Genomic DNA, 20,693 nt, shown 5'->3' with positions numbered 1-20,693 from the left:
CACGGTGGCGACAGTCAACTTATCGGTAGATCAGTGCAGAGAGCGATGTCGGTGGAGCAGTTAGGTGGCTAGCTCGGTACCACAACCTGAACAATAGCAAGGGAATACTAATATTCACTGTCTCTACAGCTTTCCTATATTGTAGGAACGTCCACGGTAATATTAAGAAAATAAATCGTACAAAAACGTGTACTTTGCCGTTTGCGGCTCCGTGTAAATTTAACGTAACTTAGAAATGGTAGCGTTAGCATTAGCCTTAAGCTAGGGACGTAAGTTAGCCGTTGGACAGCACAACGCTAATGAACGAGCGCGTGTGCATTAATGAAAGGTGTTTACAGGTTGTGAGAAGCGATAATTAACAACATATTAATCATGGCTACCGGTGCTGATGTGAGGGACATACTAGAGTTGGCCGGAGGGGATAATGATGGCCCCATCAGCAAAAAGGACCTTATCAACTCAGACAAGGTAAATCTGACTTTCTTAATATTTACTATAGGTAAACCTATACAGGTCATGTGACAAAAAAATGATATCCATACCAGTGTCTACAGCTACAGATTGAGAAGTTTATTATCACTATTATGTCTTTGAGAGTATTACCAAAATGTTTCATTCAAAATAACCAATTTCTCCATCATGTATTTCAGAAAAAAACCAAGAAGACAACTGAAACGTTGACCTTCAAGAGACCAGAGGGAATGCACCGAGAAGTCTATGCTTTGCTGTATTCAGATAAGAAGTATGGGCTCCTTTGAAATTATGTTGTTTTTTAAATTGGTGCACTGAATTATCCTTGAGGTTTGGATTCAAGTACTGCTTACTTATTTTTATTGCCTTTCAGTTGCACGAAGAAGTGATCCGGACAAAAGTGAGAGGTGGTTAAGTTTCTTTAATTCATAGAATTTTTCTTTCTTCCTGTTAAAACACAGAGATGCTCCCCCTCTGCTGCCAAGTGATACTACTCAGGGCTACAGGACAGTCAAAGCGAAGCTGGGCTGTAAGAAGGTGCGTCCCTGGAAATGGATGCCCTTCACCAATCCAGCTCGCAGGGATGGGGCCATATTCCACCACTGGCGACGTGTGGCTGAGGAGGGCAAAGACTACCCGTTTGCCCGCTTCAACAAGGTGGGCAAGACTGCTATCTCTTTTTATCTCTCCTCATAAGCTGTAGGATCTTATCAGTTTTACTCTGTTAAGGTCAAATACATATTTCAGCTGACAGAAACAATAACAGAATAACTGAGAATGAAGATTTTTTTGTCTCATCACTTTAACTCAATAAATGTAATCAGTCCTGTAGCACCTACACAAAGAATAGACACGGCTACTCATCCTCTGTTGTCTCCTCTTTAGATAGACACACACACACACACTTACACTTTTAATTTATGTTTCCTTATTCACTACATTTTCTCTCTGCTCCCGTCTGTCTGTATAGACAGTGCAGGTGCCAGTGTACTCTGAGCAGGAGTATCAGATGCATCTCCATGACGATGGCTGGACTAAAGCAGAGACAGACCACCTGTTCGACCTGTGCAAGCGCTTTGACCTGCGCTTCATAGTTGTCCATGACCGTTATGACTACCAGCAATACAGAGTAATCACTCACTGACATTCTCTTTCATTGAGGATATATTACAAAAATAAAGGTGTATAATAATCAAAATCAGAATGCAGTAAGTTAAAGGTCATATTTTTAGTAACATTCTTCTATTTATGCTTTCAGAAACGTTCTGTGGAAGACCTGAAAGAACGGTATTATAGTATTTGTGGTAAGCTGACCAAGGTCCGTGCAGCTTCAGGAACAGAGCCTAAGATTTACATCTTTGATGCCGGCCATGAAAGGCGCCGCAAAGAACAACTGGGGAAGCTCTTCAATCGCACACCTGAACAAGTTAGTAACATTATAATTTGAATATGAATGCAGTTTCTTATGCAGTTGTAAAGCTTTGGTAACTTAGATATTACCCAGCCATGATCAGTGGCATCATGCTAAACAACAAACAGTATTATGAATTACAGGTATAAACTCTGGAAAGGAAGGTGGTTGTTTGAAATAGAGAATGTATAAAAACCCAATTATGCCAGACAGTTAGCAAATACAGTGTTTACAGTGCTTGGTGTACTTAACTCTAAAATAGACTAATTGATGTCAACAAGTAATCTTTTCCAGTTGTTAAGTTAATAGCTTTTGAGCACCAGTGCACCAAAAGAGTGTATTGTTTTTTATTAGCATGATTGCCAGCAATACAAGCATGTAAGATGTGTGCCAGCATTTGAACATAAACGTTGCAATTCTTTTGTTTTTCCTGCAGGTGGCAGAAGAGGAATATCTTATTCAAGAGCTAAGAAAGATTGAGACTAGGAAGAAAGAGCGAGAGAAGAAGGCCCAGGATCTGCAGAAACTCATTAAAGCAGCTGACACAACTACAGAGTTGAGGCGAGCTGAAAAGAGAGTTTCCAAGAAGAAGCTCCCACAAAAAAGAGAAACAGAAAAACCGGTAAGCACACACACAAAAAGAGTGATGTAAAGCACAACAAAATCTTCAGAGGAAAAGCATGTTTTTAGTTAAGGTCAACATTTTGACTGTGCTTATTCAATGTAATGAATATTGAATATATTGAAATATTAAGTAAAAAATCTGCCATCAAAAGAAAACAGTCAGTTAATTCATCATTTTACTTTATTTTTGATTGAACTACTGCATCTCAGAGAATATGAAACAGTTCTCGCACCTTAATAATATTCATCCCATACATATTTATTTGAATGCTTTGACATCTCAAGTTTATCCGTGTCTCTCATCAGTCATTTCTTCTTCAGGCTGTACCAGAGACAGCAGGCATCAAATTCCCTGATTTTAAATCGGCGGGAGTCACCCTGCGCAGCCAGAGGGTGAGTTTTACCATCCCTGTTGAGATATTGAAAACACTAAAAGGATATTCTTAAAAACGCCTTCAACTTAAAACTTCAACTTGGCTTTGAAATACCAGTGGAGAACCTAGAACACCATTCTGAGTCAGGAATAGTCCCATAGCTTTTGATTAGGGTTCTGTATCAAGAAATTATATTGCTCTGTACTGTGCTGACATTTATCATCGGTATTGATGTAAATACATCAACAGTCAACCTAACTCAACCTTATTTTTGTAGAAATATACACAGAACACAGTTGATCCAGTGGTGTTGTTCTACAACACAGAGAGAAAGCAGAACAAAAGAAAGAGTAAAATATAAGAGAAAACCATCATTTGGTTTGGGGGCAGCTATTAACATAATACTCAGTCCTGATTTGGGGAAGAACAGGAACCTTTGAGGAGCTAGAAATTTTTGTCATTTAAGGAGGCCAACTGAGTTTTGTTTGAACAAGTAGAAATATCAAAGGTAATTTAGCAATACCTGACCCTGCAGTTGATGTATGTGAGCAGCCAGAATGTTTGACTTGAGTGAGCTATCTCTCATTAGCACAGTGATGATTAATTTGGTTAGTGACTAGCTAATATTTGTAAGACCTAGCAAGGGGACTCTTATTCATCTTCAAGACTGATGAGGAGCTGCCGCTCTCTATGGAAAATGCATTAGCACTACTAAAGAGTGGAGTGCCCCTCCAGCTAATCAGTCAGACAGAGTTCAGTGAATAAAGACATTTTGATCTGGCCTGCTGCAGTGCATTTCATACGAATTAAAAGCCTTGAGGTGGAGCAGTTTATCCTTGTATCCTCTACACCTTAAATCACACCCTTGTGTGTGTCTGTGTATTTGTGTATTTGTGTGTGATTCAGATGAAACTACCAAGCTCGGTGGGCCAGAAGAAGATCAAGGCCATTGAGCAGATCCTGATGGAGCAAGGAGTGGGTGAGTGTGAGAAGACATTATCAAGCTGCCAAAATTTCAAAGTTGTACATTTTTAACTCTCTTCTACAACAGACCTGCAATATAAGAATCTTAAACTATGAATTTCTGTTTTTTTGTTTGGTATGTTATTTGGCACTGTGGGGAAAACGAAAAGTTGAATTTCTTTCCCTTTATTTTGAATAAAAAACACTTGAATGAGTACTTGAAATAAGCTAATTTGCTGTCTTGCCAAGAGTTAGCCGAAAAGATCAATATCAATTTTTACCTTAAATAAACAAAGAGTACATTATGGCATAAAAGCAGTAAGCTTGCACATAGGAGCACCAAAATCAGCCGGGTGCATTGGCTGCATACAGCATCTCAGCAGCACCAAACCAAATCAAATGTTAATGATCAGTTTGGGAAGAATACATGCACTGTTACACCTGTATCTTCTGCTTAGTGTAATAAACTCACAAACTGGTTTTGAGGTGTTTTAATCAAAGCGCTGGGTAACTGAAATCTAATTTAAAATTTTCACTGCCTTCATGTCTGTCTGTGGATCCAGATCTCAACCCCATGCCGACAGAAGAGATTGTACAGATGTTCAATGAGCTGCGTAGTGACCTGGTGCTGCTCTACGAGCTGAAGCAGGCCCACAGCAATTGTGAGTATGAACAACAGATGCTGCGTCACCGCTACGAGGCCCTGCTGAAGGCCGGCAGCGGAGGCGGGTGTGGCGGAAGTATAGGATTGGGGCCAGCTGCCACACTGCAGGGCGGGGATACCAATGTCAACAACAGCACCACAGCATCCACACCAGGCGGGGAAGCCCAGACCTGGCCCAGCGCAGATGACATCAAGGTGGAAGCCAAAGAGCAGATCATTGATGTGGTAGGAGCGCCGCTAACCCCCAACTCAGTAAGTCTGCTATATCTCTGCCTGGTCCAAAGTATATCACAGTTAATCAGGTGAAAATATTGCAAATGTTTAAACAGTTTTAATGTATGACAGACATGCAAGTGAAAAAATTTTGAGGACTTTGAAACTGTTTTATAAATGCAAACAATTATTGGGAAAAAGAGGACTAGGCAAACGCCTAATTAAGCTGGACTGCTGATGGAGCATGTCAGAAATATGGTGTTACATGTAAAAAATTATTGTATATCACCAGATTATATAGCCTTGAAACAGAGCTTCCAACTACATGATGTCTTGACAGCAGACATATTCTTTTTATTACCTAATTCTATATTCAAGCGCTCTGTTAAACACAATTGGCATTGATAGTGGCTAGCGAGGGATCAAGTCCTCATCATTGTATTAGCGACTCCTGGTGATTTGGGATGCCTATGCGGTAGACTGTGTGAGCCACTACTCATAATAAAGATCCTTGCTGAGCTGGTATATAAAAACAAGCAGATGGTGATGCCATGCGTATTGGTTGGAGACACATGGCTGTCTACACCCTCCCCAGGCTAACAGTGGGAGTCAGCAGTGACAGGAACAGCAGTGCACAGAGAACTGGGAGAAAAGGAGGGGAAAAAAACAGAAATTGATGCACTTGTCAAGGGTTAGCTCACTGCACATTTCCCCTCTTGCTGTTTTAACCATGGGGAGTCTGTCATACATTAAACGACATTCACTATTCATGGGCAACTCACTCGGCAGTCTGGCAAGCATGTTGTAGAAATATGAGTGAGTACAGATGCTTCGTCCTCTCATGACATGCAGCAGCACAGAAAGTGGACCCCTGTCAGTCCTTGATGAGATTGTTTTGTGTATGACATTGCAGCGCAAACGTAGAGAATCGGCATCCAGCTCGTCGTCGGTGAAAAAGGTGAAGAAGCCTTGATGAGGACTAAAGCACCAGCTGGTACACGGTGGAGGACAAGGGGCTCAGTGGAGACGCCGATAAGTTTTATTTTTGGACAAGAGAGACACGGGGGGGAGCAGGATACCTTATTGCTGTCCATTTATGTAGAAGCACCATGGACAACACACACACAGACACAACTTTGCAGCTACTAACAGGACCTCTCCAACCCCTCCCCATCTGGCTTTCCCACCATCGTAGTGACAAAGGCAACAACTGAGTGACATTTCATTCCATTACTGCTCCTCTCCTTGCTTCCATCAAAGCTCAGCCTTAGATGAGGCAAGATCAACTGTAAATTGCCAGGCCGAGCTAATCGGGACATGGGGAAGAAGGTTGGAATGACTTGGTAATTGAAATGAATTGGAATGAAAGAAGAGACTCTGGGAGTGGGAGGACCTTGAGCCGCAATGCTTATTTGACCCATATGAGGTTTTTTTGTAGCCTAATCATGCCATAGTGTTTACTGGAAATGTGTTTTTGTGTTAGCCTGTAGTACCGGCTCCCTCTCGACCCAGAGTGCGTCTCCCTCTCTCGTGGATACTGCTTCCATCTGTTATGCATTCTCTGTGTGGACTAGTGGGGCTGATTTGTGTTGTTTGTCCTCAGGTGACCTTGAAGATGCTTTAGTCAATGATTCAATAAACCTCATTGTTTTGTTTTTTTTTCTTACCACGTGTTACACATGTTTACTCCACGGTGGTACATTTCACATTTCAAGCATCAGTCGCACTTTCTCAGCTTTCTCTTTCTTAACTCGGAGGAAATTGGTGTTGAATACACATTTGCCAGGGAAATCGTAAGATCATGACATTCTTACCTCACCTGTCATTTAAGTTAAGTGACAACTAATGACTTCATTAATATGATAATTAAGCAGTGATCATTCTTTGGTTGGCACAGCCATGAAAACTTCATTAGGTTCCCTCCCCATAATATTGCTAATTGTGTGTCAATTATGTCGTTTAGCCTACTTAGACATTAATTTCTATGCAAATTTTGAATATGTTTGCACAGAAATGGGTGCACTGTGATGTGAGCATACAATATCTATGTAGAATTTGCAAAAATTCAGGTATATCAGGTAATGCTATCTTCATACAAACTCAAAATTACTTCAGATTGCTTTTGGCTATTTTGATGTTCCTCAATACATCTTTTGATCTATAACAAAACAATTTAATGGTTTCATCCAGTGGATTTTGGATTACAAATTAAGGTTTAAATCTATGATTTTAGCTTAAAATCCAAGTATAATTTTGTTGATTTGTTATTTCTGCAAAAGAAACAAATTAGTCAAAAAAGAAAGAAAAATAGCAAGACTTTTTAATAACTATTTTATCTTTGTTTGTCTTGATCCTCACCAACTTCAGAGGGCTTGTTTCATAACGAACACTACAGCATCCACCAAAGGTTGCATCATCACCACGTCTTCATCTACAGCTCTAATAAGCACTGCTAAGGTTACAGAAGTAAAGCCATCCACACACTAGGCGGTTTGATTGAGAGAGAAAGAAAAAGAGTGAGAGAAGGCAAGTAAACATGGGTAAAATGGATTCTCGGTGTCTATATTTCATGTTGAAAATTGGCTCATAAATCCAGTGGTTTGATCTATGGAACCCGTCGTTGCTTGAAAAAACCTCCGTAAATGTGTAATTTCTCCCTTGACAGAACACAGCCGAAAGGCTATCTTTCTTTTGCTTCCTCCTCCCCTCTCTCTCCCGTTTTTCTCTGTCTCTCATATTCGCTCCCTCTCTCTACCAGCCTGGCGTTGGATTAATGCTCTGCTCTCTTCCCCTCTCTCCTTTCATGCTCCTCTGATATCTTCTTTTCATCACTGCTCATCCATTTATCAAAACTGGGGCTTCTCTCTCCCTCTCTATCTCTCAATATCTAAACCCATCTTAAGTTATATGGTAGGTATCTTGTAAGATGGGCTTCAAGAAGGTGGAGGTTATTAATAAATACTAGTATAAATTGAAAATAGGTGTGCAGGGATGCATCACCAGCCATGTGTGAATGATAAAGACCCCCAGCAGCCCCCATCTAGCTCCGTCTGCCATGAGCTCCATCCGGGCTACAGTGTAGGTTGTGCAGCACTGATGTGAAAAGCATGAGGCAGAACACCATGGCAGAGTGTCTTATAATGTGTTTGTGATGGCATTGAGATGAGATCTCTTTATCAAGGCCAGACTGAGGCTTTAATCACGGCCTAAGAGGTGCGCTGGCTGTTTATCATAATTGAACTGTATCCAGGCTAATCGCTGGCATACGTCACTGTCGAGGGGTTGCTCGGCCGCACCAGCAGGCGATGCTGGTGGTGGTGATTGAACACACAGTTAAGAGAAAGGATGTGTACTGAGGAACATAAGGCAGGAAGAGACAGGTAATAGCAGATGTGATAGAACCCTGTTCAAATACATCACGCCTTGAGGTAATCGCTGATGTGACAATGATTAGATTGTCGATGCCTCCTTTCTGTGGCACAGTGCTTTATACCTATCATGTCACATACAATTATTGATTACTACTAGGGGAAGATGCAGGAACAGTGCAATAGCAGTGTAAGGACAGTTGCTGGATCATTTCTTTCCTAAACCCAGGATTGAGCACTTACTATATGGGCCATAACAAATGCCCAAAACAGACTTTCACCTCCATGCCCCTCTCTCATCTCCATGTCTCTCACTTTGACTTTCACCTCCTCCAGTATTTAGGTCACCTTGAGGGAGAAAACTTTTAATCATTGTTCCACATCAAATTCACCTGTGCCCTCTGGGACGCTGAGCTACAACAAAGAGGAGGGGAGTTGAAACCGCAGGTTGGGAAATCACAAGTGCCCAAAGGGCTGGACAGTGGAAGTCATTTCCACTGGATTTTTTGCTTGTGGGGGAAGGCCTGCTACAACACAAACCCAATCACTAGCGCTAAACAGTGCTTACAGCAAGGCATTAACCCCACTGTCCACTCTCCACATTAAAGCCCCGGGGAGGCAGAAGAGAGTGGAGTGGAGTAGAGCGGAGAGACTGGGACTAAATCTAGACTTCCTATTCTCCGGTACTGTGCTGCTCTTGGGAACATCTCTGGTCAGGTGTTGTTGTCTTTCAAGGTGTCCTATGTTGCAAGAAAGGAACATAGAGGAGTGGAAATGATATACATTGAGTGAACTAAAGACTAGGACAAATTTGATTAAACTGGTGAATGTAGTTGAAAGATTTCATACATTTTTGATTTGGTATATTCAGAAAACAAAATATACTACATAGGCACCATCATTGTAACTCCTATTTGAAAGATGCTTAATTATGACATTGTTAAAATCTGATTTTGTTTGAATATGTAAATCTAAATTCCTTGACATTATGTGTCAGTACAACATTTTAAGTTAAAGTCTTGTATTCTAAATTACATATACATGGAAATACATACATACAGACATGGCGCAACATTAACATTCATTTAGTCATGTTTTTGACCGCTCAACAAATGCAAGTCCAATTTCACTCTCCTTTTAGCTCTCTTTTAGTCACCACTAACTTCTAAGAACTCTTTAGCTGTAAAATGCTCCAGTGTTCAGCATCTTGTGCCATTTTGTGCCAAGCTTGTATCTGTATCCACATATGAAGATCTTTATATTGTCTGTATTGGCATACATGATGAAGAGGAGGAAACACATCAGGGTTAGCAGATTGTGGCCTGTTCAGGTCAGTGTTGTGATTGCAGACTGACTATAAACCAGGCAGGACAGACTAGGTTCAGTCTGTTCTACCATCAGTCCTCAGAAACAAACCGGTTTGATTTGTCAGTGAGAGATAGAGAGGCCTCTGAACTATATGTAGCAGAGTTACCTCCGCAAAGCAGTGCAGCGAATGTCTTTCTCCCTCTCTTTACCTGCACAAGCACAATTCTAACAAAGAAAAAAAAAATCCAATTTACCATGCGGATCCGCAGCTGTCACAGCGGGGGAATTGAACATTACCCATAACTCACTGGGGGTGCTGAGCAGGTCAGCGAGTGGTAGGGATAGTAACATCACTCTAGGGTGCAATAACAAAGGATTTTAACCTCTGACTCCTTCACTGGGGCCGCTGGCAGAACATCCTCCTCACTAACAGTAGCTTTCACCAAGCTGGTTAACAATCTCTGGTTGAGTTGACAACTCAACTTACCTGTACACACCTTACTACTCACTGCTTAAAATTCTCCCTAACACAAACAGGAAGACATGGGGAAATGTCAGCGTGAATGCAATATTTTCCACCCCGTTGGGTCTGGAGCAGTTCATCCTGTGATGCTCCATAGGGGGTTGCTGGGATCCTGTAGCTGCTAGCGTCCTGGTGTCATCACCCACACAGGCTGACTGCTTGCCTGGCTGGCCCGCCACCACCAGAGCCTCAATTACCTGACTGACGTTTCATTAGCGCCTGCAGCTGATCCCATGGCTGAGAGGCAGTGGGGCGCAGAGGAGCACGGAGCGAGAGAGAGGGAGACGGGGGGAAGAGAAGGAGGCTTTGACGCATTACATTCTCATGCGCTGTAAGTGTCACAGCTCTGAGTACAGCCGCACAGCCACTCATTACTTTGCAGTCATTTAGTACATGCTCTTATTGAGCTGGACTATGTATACTAAAATAGAGCTAGCTGGGTTTTATCCGGTAGCACCAGTTCTGGGCTGACGTTCACATACCTGTCCTGGATTGTTGGAGTGACTGAGAGGCGTGAGAGGTTGTAGGTGTATGTGTGTATGTGATATAAGACATGATATGAGACAAATCAATCCGGTGAAGTGTTCTGATTGTGTGTTTTGTTGCGTGTATGCTTACATGTGTGGAATGATATATGGGTGGTTGTGTGTTGTGTATACCTGAGTCTGTGTGTGATGTGTGTGGCCTCTCCATCCTTGGGGTTAGTGCAGGCCGTGTCAGACATGATCCAGGGCAGAGCTGAGGGGGCTTAGTGAGACCCCCGGCCTGAGCCTCTCCACAGAGCCCACGCTTGGCTGGCCTCTCCTTCCCATTTGTCATCCTGGGCCAGTAAGACCCCCGGAGAGATTAGGGCAGAGCAGAGAGACTGGAGGAGTAGCAGGAATAAGAGGATCAGTTAAGCTATAAACACAGACAAGTTTGTGTCTCTCACCCACTCTGGCACAGTGACAGTGCTGTCAAAAGTTCGCTCTGTGCCGTACATCTTCTTCTAAAGGACACTGCGACGCCTGCATGTGCCATACTTCTTGTGTCAGCAAACACAACAGGTTCAGGAACTTCTACCAGTCTGATCAAATGCTGTGTGTACTGTGGAAAGTGGGCTCAAGTTGGACATTAAACAAAACAGTTAACTGTATCAACCCACATTGACCCAAGCTAATGAACCGTGACCCGATGCAGAACAGAAAATGCAAAGGTTTGCCCATAATTGGAATTCTATGGCACAAAGACCATTAGTCAAATCCTGAGAGCTTCTTCATTTCCATATTTTTGAATATTCTACTTAATTATGCAAAGGGTATAGTGAGGTAGAAGAGAAGTTTTAAGAAAGCCTCATAAAGTCCTTATTAAGAGCAGAGGGGATTAATGACAGTTAATATGAGGGCAATCAAACATTTAATGCAAAGGCCCTCCTGCAGGCAAACAGTATTTAAATGAGTCAATTAGACATTCATTATCTACAAGCCTATAAGTGGAGTCAGATCTGCATAAATGTTAGTGCAGAGAATCACTCTCCTCAAAAAAAGGAACTAATGAAATATTAAAAAAGTTAACAACTTAGACACGGAAAATGTACAAATATTGATTGCTTGAGGGCTGGTTACGTGTTGTCGTCAAATCAGTGGAGAGTGCGAGATATCCACTGGAGATTGTCTCATAAATCATAATTATCGAGTTAGCATGATGTCTCTTCCCAATTAACTATGTAGCATTGTTGGAGTGGAATGAGAGAGGGGAAAGGGGGAAGCCCCTCAATTCTCCAATTAAAAAATCACATCAAATCCTATACATGAATATTTCCAGTTTTCCCGTAACTGCCCCTAAATTATTGTCATGCTAACAAACCACCTTAAAATAAGTAGATATACACAAAAACATACATATTCTGCAGAGGATGACTTGAATAATGTACCAAACTATGCAGATATATCATTGTCAGGACCTCCTCCCTCCTCCTCCTTCTGTCCTCCTTTCTCTCCTTCTCTCCATGTCTGAGCCTCCACTCTTGTCAGTTGCCCCAGCACACAATTACTGTGTGTGATTGCTATCAGGCGGGACGGTCGGGGAGGCTCCCAAATTAGGGCCTAAATAGGATTTCCTACATGGCGAAGGGCACAGGCCTGGACATGGTAATGAAAGCCTATACATCACAATCAGGCCGACAATCCTATTCATACTGCAACACATTACTCTCACTCCTCATAATTATAGAGGGGTGACAGACGGGCCTGTGAGGCATGGTGGAGGAGGCGCAAGAGTGGGGAGGAGGAGGCTAAGGGTGGTGAGGGTGGCTGAGCAGTGCCACAGTTAGTTTCAAGTGGCTTCTTCTCTCCACTTCTGTGATCTCTTGATACCTGGAGTAACTGGATTAGGAGGGGAGTCCGCTGGGTTCAATTCTACATAGTTCCAGTGTGCGGTCCTGCCACCTATAGATCTGTGTAATTACAGAGAAGAGTTCTAATTTGAGCATTTTCTCCCAATGGGAAGATTCTTCCAATGGGACACTGACCACATCTTCCATCAGACTGACTGACACAAGAGCCCACAAACACACTCCCTCACACAGAGCAATGTGATGAGATGTGAGGGGGACAGCTTTGCGATCAATACCATGAGCAGGAATCAGCGATGGGGAGAATAAGACAATGGCCTATCAGATTGAGGTTGACTTCTCCTTGTATGTGTGGCAGGCCTGTGACAATAGATTGGCCCAGAAATCCGATGGCACTCGCCGACAGAGGGGAGGAAGGGGGGGGGCAGATGAAAAGAAAGATTGCTAATGCTCTCCAAGCAGGCATTTTAATCTGTGACAGAGGAGGGATTTGGTGAAAGCCATTATCACACAGCAACCCCCCTCTTCCTCCCTCTCCTTTCTTTTCTGATAAGACAACCTTATCAGACTGCTTGGGGGAGAATGTGTGTGCGTGTGTATGCGTCCGCACCTTTGCATGTGTTTGTGTTGAAAAATGGGATATTCCAAATGCGATTCATTGGACCCAAGAAAGCCTTACTCTATCGATGTAAATCACCTTAAGAACTCAGTCAAACGGTAAGCATCGCAAAGTGGATTCAGATCACAATAACCCACTTTGCCAGGCAAAGAAACACCCATCACAACGCGAGGTGTGTTTTTACATCGGTTTGCTGCTTGAGGCCTGAGGGAGGAAGCCACCTTGATTTTGTGTGTGTGTTTGTGTCTGTCTGTATGTATGTGTGTGTGTTGTCTGCCCTGTGTCTCACCTGCAGCTGCAGAGATACCTCTCCTCTCATGATCACATCACAACCTTCGAGAGAGAAAGATGGGATGATGATGGTGTCTGCTCACTCGGGTCACATACTCACCTCTGGAAACTTTTCTGCTTTGTCTGCTGGACCAGGTGCATGAAGTTGAGAAGTGTGTGTATTTGTGTGTGTATGTGGGCGCATGAGGCAACAGATGTGCTTGAGATGACTCTTCCTGATGTAATGGACTGATAGAGGTTAACTGTACGTGTGTGTGGCCATGTAGATAATGTGTTTGTGTTTGTGTTTGTGTGTGTGTGTAAGCATACTTTTGTGCTCGTGTGTGTATGCATATGTTTGCATATGCATCTGTGTGTGTGTGTGTATGTGTTGGACAGCAGCCTATACCCCCACTTAGTGTGTGTGTCTCCCGAACATGGTGTCCCTTCTGTGATCAGGACAATCCATCAGGCCCTGCTACTCATTAATCACCAGACAGACACACATGCACGTACACACAGACAGACAAATACACACACACCTTTGGGATGAGGGCAGGCAGTGATGAACAGTAGGGTTAGTTTAGTTGAGCGCTCACACCTGCACCACGGAGAGCATGTCAGCACCAGGCGACACGACACATCAGTAGACATGACCCTCAGACAGGTCCATGAAGACAACCTTCAGATAACATGCTTCACATTATTTTTAACATTAAATCTACTTTTCACATTTAAGTGTTTCATTGAAGGGGAACTCCACTGATTTTACTCATTTTTACTCTACAATGTTTTCTGTGGTTCTGGAGGAGCTTTGTCAAGTCTGAGAAAATAACCCTTGGTGATGTCATCAGGAGTTATCTTTGCTTGAGCTTGGAGACTACACATTTTTAATGGAAAGCCTGCAAACTGGGGAAACAGAGTCTGAAAGATGATTACCAGGCAGAGAGTCTAATGAAAAGATTCAATCAAGTTGCATTATGGGAAGTGTAGGATCCAGCATTTTTGGAACTTGACCCTTACTGAGACTAACAGGCATGATATACTGACTTCTGCTGCAGCTATTTTGATCATTCTGTTTAAAATCTTTTGCAAATCTTCTTTCTCTGTCTTTCTAGAGTCTCCCAACTGTGTGGAAGTGCAATTCTAAAACACTGGAGTATTGTTTTAAGGGTCTGAAGTTGTCAGACTTCAACCATGATTACATGCTGCACAAAAAGCTCCTTTGACTTGACTTGAACATACTTCTTACATCGAGCGGATTCCATTACCTTGTTGCAGAGGATTGTTTAGTTTACTAAGACGCAATGCTCTACATACAAAGTTTCTTGGGGAGTCACTTCAATTTGAGTAGGTCACCACAAGGGAGTGGATTCCACCGTTACAACCCAGAGGCCGTTGCCGCCTCTGCACTCGTCTCAAGTCTCCACTCACGGCCTTTTACTATGGATCATCAGATCAGAGCTGAGCAGCCCTCCATAGAACCAGCATACTGGCTAATTCACTATTGATCCTGGCCCATAGACCAATTTCCACTTGTGTTTGGTTTGGGACTACAGTTTCGGTCACGCTCCGTCTCTCCCTTAGGGGCCAGGGAGGAGCCCCTGCCACTCTCTTATCAGTCAGAGAGCACACACACAAAGAGTGTGGGATGGAGAGAGATGGGGAGTGAAAGGCGGGAGGGGAGTGTCACTAGCTTGCAGAGAAAAGGAGAGAGGTCATTAGTGGATGGTGATGAGTCCCAGAGTTTGAGAGAAAGCAGAGCGGCGCTGGCTTTGTGCGAGGTCACAGTGTGTTTTGTAGCCGTGTGACTCTCGAGGTACACAAGGAGAACTGGCCACCATTAATTCCCTCAGTGCAAATCTTTGTGCTAGGAGACTGGGGATGTGTTGAAATTCACAGTGACAGATAGTGACAGAGATGAAATACAGTGCTGTCCATGGTGCTGAAAAGAGGCTACATATTATAACTTCTTTCTTTCCCTCTGTCTTTCTTTATTCCTTCCTTCCTTCCTTCCTTTATGCCCATGTACATGTCACACATCTGTAATTTTTTGTCCCAGACACTGAGGTGGAGTTATTCGAGGAGGTCACCGGCAGTGGCTCTGTTTGTGTGATGGAGGTGATATGACTGGGGAGATTCATTAGGATTGTGTCACTAAGTAAATGTGTGTTGACCTGGGCCACTGACAGGCAGAGACGCTCCCCTGATACAAAGCTACAAGCCAATCTCCTGCGTGCACACACACACACACACACACACACACACACACACAGCGAGGGATGCTTCAGAGATCAAATCTGTCCACATCTCACATTCCTCTTTTCCCTTCCTCTATCTACTCACCTCTCACTCTCCATTGCCGCTGTCCCCACATCTCTTCTCACATGCCCCTAACACCCCCAAACACACCTTCTCTTTATCTACCCACCTCTCACTCTCCATCTATACGCCCTTTCCCTCCTTCCCCCCTCTCTGGCTCCTCTCTCTGTCTCCCTTTTTCTTTCTCCCAGTAACAACATTCCCTGGACTAATTGCAATTCTGTCAGCAGGTAAATGCTTTGTGACCAGTCGCTGACAGTCACGCCAGCCAGCCCCCAGGTTGCCACTGACAGTCATTGTGGGGCAGACAGGACAGCCTCGGCAACGTTGGCAGTCAGTTATCAGGCAGTGTATATGGATGTGGCCTCTCAGCTGAATAGTGAGACTCCAACTGTCTGCTAGTGTGTGACGCTCCCATTACCCTGCCACAGAAAAAGGTAGACAGCTACAGAACAGCTGGATAATGCACTGTCTGACTGACGATACACTCTACCTCTCACACACTCTGCTTCTCACCTCGTCTCCGGGCCTATGACAACGCCATCTTGACACTGTCAGGTTAGGAGCCAGCCAGTGTGACATGTCAGCACTCACACAGTTGACGCCTGATGTACAGTATTAAAGCAAAAGCAAAGGAGGTTGGTTGGAGGGAACGGGGATTGATGATGAATGATGGATTAGAGAATATACAGGGGTAAGGTTCATTTTTACACACAGCTGTGTCGTCTTTCATGCTGAATCATTTCAGTTGCCTCCAATCCAAAGACAAAGTGATATTTTTGTATAAACCTGCACAATATGTGCTTATTAAACAGGACTATATTGTAGAATCGCCTCAGCATAGCTTGTTGATGACCAGGCGCAGCTAATTAAAGCAGGCTGTTGACAGTTGTCAGCGTGACCCTTAGCTCAGCGCTCCCCCGGGGGTCCTGTTAGCATGCTAATGCTAATCCCCAGTGACGGGGGACAGGGCAGGGCTGTCCCCTGCAGCCCCCGCTGTTGTGACCACAGGATGTGTCAGGACAGGCACAGTGATGTGCTAACATGGAGACGTCCCCATGTGCATGTCACACATCTGTAATCAGAAAAGAGGCAGGCATAGGGAGTGCTGGAGGGGACAGTTGTTGTGGGACCACTTGATCTCTGTTCTCGACACGGCTTGGAAAAGAGCAATAGGCGCCTAAAACTGACTTATAAAAGAGCAACTGGTTTCACAGGCTTTAATGCGACGATTTGCCTCATGTATGCTCGGGGTCACGTTTGAGATTTGATGTGAAGATTCACAGGGAGAGGAGCAACACAAGGCTGCAATAAACACAACCACGACCCAGTCAACATTACGACTGGGAGAAAAAAAAGAAAGAGTGCTCCCACACCTGTCTGTCAGTCTGTCTGTCTCACTCTCGCTTCTCCTCTCCAAGGGAAGGTCAAGGACACATGCATATTCATGGAGGAGCCTGGCACAGGATCGATGGCTTTTAATTGTTTTCTCTTGGTTGGTGGAGGGACGTGCCAGTGTCTATTGATCTGTTTGAGCAGAGGCCACTCACAGAGCACGACTATGAGACCTTTACCTGACTGAACACCGATAGACTGTGTGTGTGTGTGTGTGTGTGTGTGTGTGTGTGTGTGTGTGCGTGCGTGCGTGCGTGTGTGTGTGTGTGTGCATGTGTTTGTGTGTGTGTGCGTGTGTATGTAGACGGGTAGGAGACTGTGTGGTGATTAGAAATTTGACACACACAAAACCACAAGCTGCATGAAAGGGCCTCATGGGGCTTAAAGGTAGATAGACACACACAGAGGTGACACACCACAGCAGAGGAGGTAAAGACAAGGGAATCGTAGTAAGGTTTGCTACGTGGGGATTTAAATGATGGCCTGGGAAAAATTCCACTTAAAATTAATGAATGCACACTTTTATTATAAGCATGCACAGCCAGTGTTGGTTTACATTATGTACAGAGGCAAGTGGGAAAAAACAGGCTAACATATGGTGGTTCATACTGTATGTGTAAATCATCATTAAACACATAAAGCATGCAGTGGTGGAAAACACTTTAAAAACATTTACTGAATAACTACATTCACTGAATAAGTACTAAAGATACAAAATACAGTGCATTTTTACAGAATAAACTATATAGTGTGGCTACAGTTAGCTGAATCTTGAGTGGCTACAATAGTAAAATGCTAATTACACATTGATGCATCAGTATTAATAATCTAATGATGTGATATATAATAAGATATCACTCACAAGGGCCATTTTACTGCAGAACAAGTACTTTTATTTTAATACATTCTTCTTCACATTTTTCCGATAATACTTTTTACTTAAATAAGGTTTTAAAGGAAGGGCTTTTACTTGTAATGGAATATATTTTACATTGTTGTATTGGTACTTTCTGAATATTTCTTCCACCACATTGATGATAAGCCTTCAACCAAAACTGAGTTCAGTCAAATGGAAAAATGGAAGATATTTTCAGGTATAGCTCAACTTGAAGATAATGGTGGAACGGAAAGTAGACAATAACGTGTTTCATTATCATCATCATTCAAAACACACGGGGCACTTTCTGTCCTTTTCTGAAACTGAATAAAAGTGTTCAATTTCCGCAGCCAAGGGCAGGAAGCCACATATTAACTGAACACAAACAGACCACTGTGCTCTGGTCAGGTCAGGGGTGACATGTTGCTCTGAATGGTGAATTTGGTTAATTACACCACTCAATATGTTATGACCATTTTTCCTCAAATTTTCAAATGACACTTTTTACTGCAAAATTACTCTTTGCCTTGATTTTCTTTGACATAGTCTTTATCATATTGAAAAACATTTGCATCTGAATGTTTACATTATGAATAACAGCAAACTCAGATGAATGTGTTCATCTTACTGTCTCCCAGTCAACCAGATCTTTCCCTCTGCAAAGATTATCCCCTTCAGAGGTCTCTTCTCCCTCTTTCATTTATTCTTTTGTAGCTGGTTGAATTTGTCAATTTGAACAGGCAAAGTTGGGGGATTGAGGGAAAGTGGGGAGTGAAAAGGAGGGTGCACGGAGTGGAATCGAGACAGGGGGGGAGAGGAAGAGAGCGAAAGATAAAAAGATTGTGACAGTCATCCATTTGACCCAGGCTGTTGAGTGAGAGCAGTCTGGCTTGTCAAATCTCTGTGCTAACAGTGAATAGCCATATCTGTGCAGAGCATAGAAGGGTGTCATGCACTATGGTTTCATGGTTCAGGATAAGGCTGGATAAAGCCATTGGCTGAATGACACACAGGCAGACACACTTTCACTTTCTCTCTAACTCCCTGTCTCTCGCTCTCTCGCCTGGGAATGAGAAGGGTGGACGCTTATTTCAATCAAGTCTGCCTGTTTATGTGGAAACTGACTATCAATGAAAACCTCGGCTGTATTTTTGAAGAGTTTCAGCAGGCGAGGAAACCGTTTCTTGCTCACAGATTAAACCTTGTACCCTGATTATTGAACAATGAGAACCCTCCACCCCGTCTCTGCCCTCCTCCTCCTCCTCCTCCTCCTGTCTCCACTACACTGTAATATCCTCCCCATCCACACACACAGGACCTATTACCAGCTCATTAGCCTGAATCATACAAGAATTAGACCCCAGCCCGCTGACAATAGCTCAGAGAACAGGCCGTTTTTTGCTCAGGAGTCAGGGGTTAAGTTACCAATCAAAATAGCCAGGCAGATGTATTGAGACATTTTAATATTGGCCATTGTGGGAGCTCTAAAAAATTTTAATCTCTCACTGGCACGGCTGCCCCCCAAGGCAACTCAAATAATGCTCTTGAGGAGGGGGGTTGGTGCTTAAAGAATTGATGTACCCTGTGGCATTTGGATAATTGTGTTGGAATTGCTGCCACCTTGAACAGTTTTCAGGATGAGCGTCCTTTCTATATTTCACCTCTTTGCTTACCTGGAAAGATTTTTCTTTTCTCTTACCCCCAAGTGTTGGATTTAGTATCAGTTTCTCCTCAGTTTCACTCCAGTTCTTGTTCTCCTTTAAACCCTTCCAACCAAGCTGATTGAAATCAGAGGGACACTTCCCACACTATAGGAACCAATATACTGAGACTGTGTTAGCAGTCTCAGTATATTGGTTCCTGGACAAAGTGGGCCAGGCGCTGCTGCCGCACCACAGATAATATAATGTGAACCACCAGAGGGGGCCAATGATGAAGACTGGGCCAGAAGAATCAGCTGCAACACATCCAGACATGCAAGTTCACAACACTGTTTTACATGTTTTACAACTGCAAAACACATTATTCTTATCTCACCTGTCAAGCCTCCCTTCATCCACTTTATTTCCTCTTTCTACACATGGTATGGTCCTCGTCATCATCCACCACCACCCCTCTCGGTGGTCCTGTCCTCTCCCAGGGTTCAGACTAATGACTAGTGACAGTCCACTGAGGGGAGCGAGCTGTTTGCAGTCAGCAGTGCGTTTGTTGGTAATTATTTTCCAGAGTGTCACATTAGTGTCACCTCGTGGCGGTGAGAGAGGAGAGAGGATGAGGGCCCCGGCTAGCTGGATGGGTGAGGCGGAGAGCGAGGGGAGGGGAAAGGGTGTGATGTTTGGTGGTGGGCAGTGTTGTGTTTTATGTGTGTTTGTGTGTGTAGATTGAAGTGGTGATGGTGGGTTGGGGACACAGGCTGTCACTGCTCTTTACTGTCTGCCTCTTGGTGAACATGTGGCTAAAGATTGAGGATGGAAGTGAGCTGAAGAGAAGGAATTGGTGTACAGTTTTTCAGCTGCTTTTTGCTCCTGTATCTGTCTTGCAAAGACACACTGAATACACATCTTAAAGGATAACGCTGGTGATATTTCATATTTTTGCTGCTGTCAACAAACCTTATGTTAAGAACAAAACCAACAATGTCAAACTGCCAAGTATTGTCTGTGTAGCCAAAGCTACACCGTACTGTAGCTTTTTCCTCTGTCATAGAGCTCCATTATTCAAAACTATATATAAACTAAATACTTTATTGATCTCCAGAGTAGAATTTGCATTTTACAGCAGTGCAGGAAACAAGGTAATAGACAAAAACTATGAGTAATAAACACAACAAAAAAATTATAAACACTAATAAGCCACAGCATTATGCTGGGTAACATGTTCCTTTATCATGATGAACGTGGGCACTGTAGTTTGAGTCAACAACATTCATAAATACCCAGTAGCACACTAAGAGTGAATT

General features: G+C 43.3%; 1 protein-coding gene across 2 annotated transcripts; it reads left to right on the top strand.

Moving 5' to 3' along the window:
* The first annotated feature begins 14 nt into the window (after nt 1-14).
* On the top strand, nt 15-6,386 carry dmap1 (DNA methyltransferase 1 associated protein 1). Of its 2 annotated transcripts, none has more exons than XM_044362192.1 (10): nt 15-468; nt 651-742; nt 933-1,128; nt 1,442-1,600; nt 1,730-1,897; nt 2,319-2,504; nt 2,828-2,899; nt 3,787-3,859; nt 4,407-4,759; nt 5,634-6,386. In XM_044362192.1, the coding sequence occupies exons 1-10, from the start codon at nt 373-375 to the stop codon at nt 5,691-5,693; spliced, it is 1,455 nt and encodes a 484-aa protein (XP_044218127.1). In that variant the 5' UTR covers nt 15-372; the 3' UTR covers nt 5,694-6,386. The 2 variants fall into 2 exon arrangements, with proteins under 2 accessions (XP_044218127.1, XP_044218126.1); XM_044362191.1 differs by having other exon boundaries at nt 2,813-2,899.
* Nucleotides 6,387-20,693: the final 14,307 nt, after the last annotated feature.

The sequence above is a fragment of the Thunnus albacares genome, chromosome 9, assembly GCF_914725855.1.
Source record: "Thunnus albacares chromosome 9, fThuAlb1.1, whole genome shotgun sequence".
NCBI classification, from domain to species: Eukaryota; Metazoa; Chordata; class Actinopteri; order Scombriformes; family Scombridae; genus Thunnus; species Thunnus albacares.
This window is presented reverse-complemented; position numbering and strand designations above follow the sequence as displayed.

Excerpts from the sequence above, each read along its gene's own strand:
- dmap1 (XM_044362191.1), top strand. The coding sequence starts at position 373 with ATGGCTACCGGTGCTGATGTGAGGGACATACTAGAGTTGGCCGGAGGG. Across the intron at positions 2,505-2,812 it reads AAAGAGAAACAGAAAAACCG|TCATTTCTTCTTCAGGCTGT; the intron begins GTAAGCACACAC and ends GTCTCTCATCAG. Across the intron at positions 2,900-3,786 it reads TCACCCTGCGCAGCCAGAGG|ATGAAACTACCAAGCTCGGT; the intron begins GTGAGTTTTACC and ends TGTGTGATTCAG.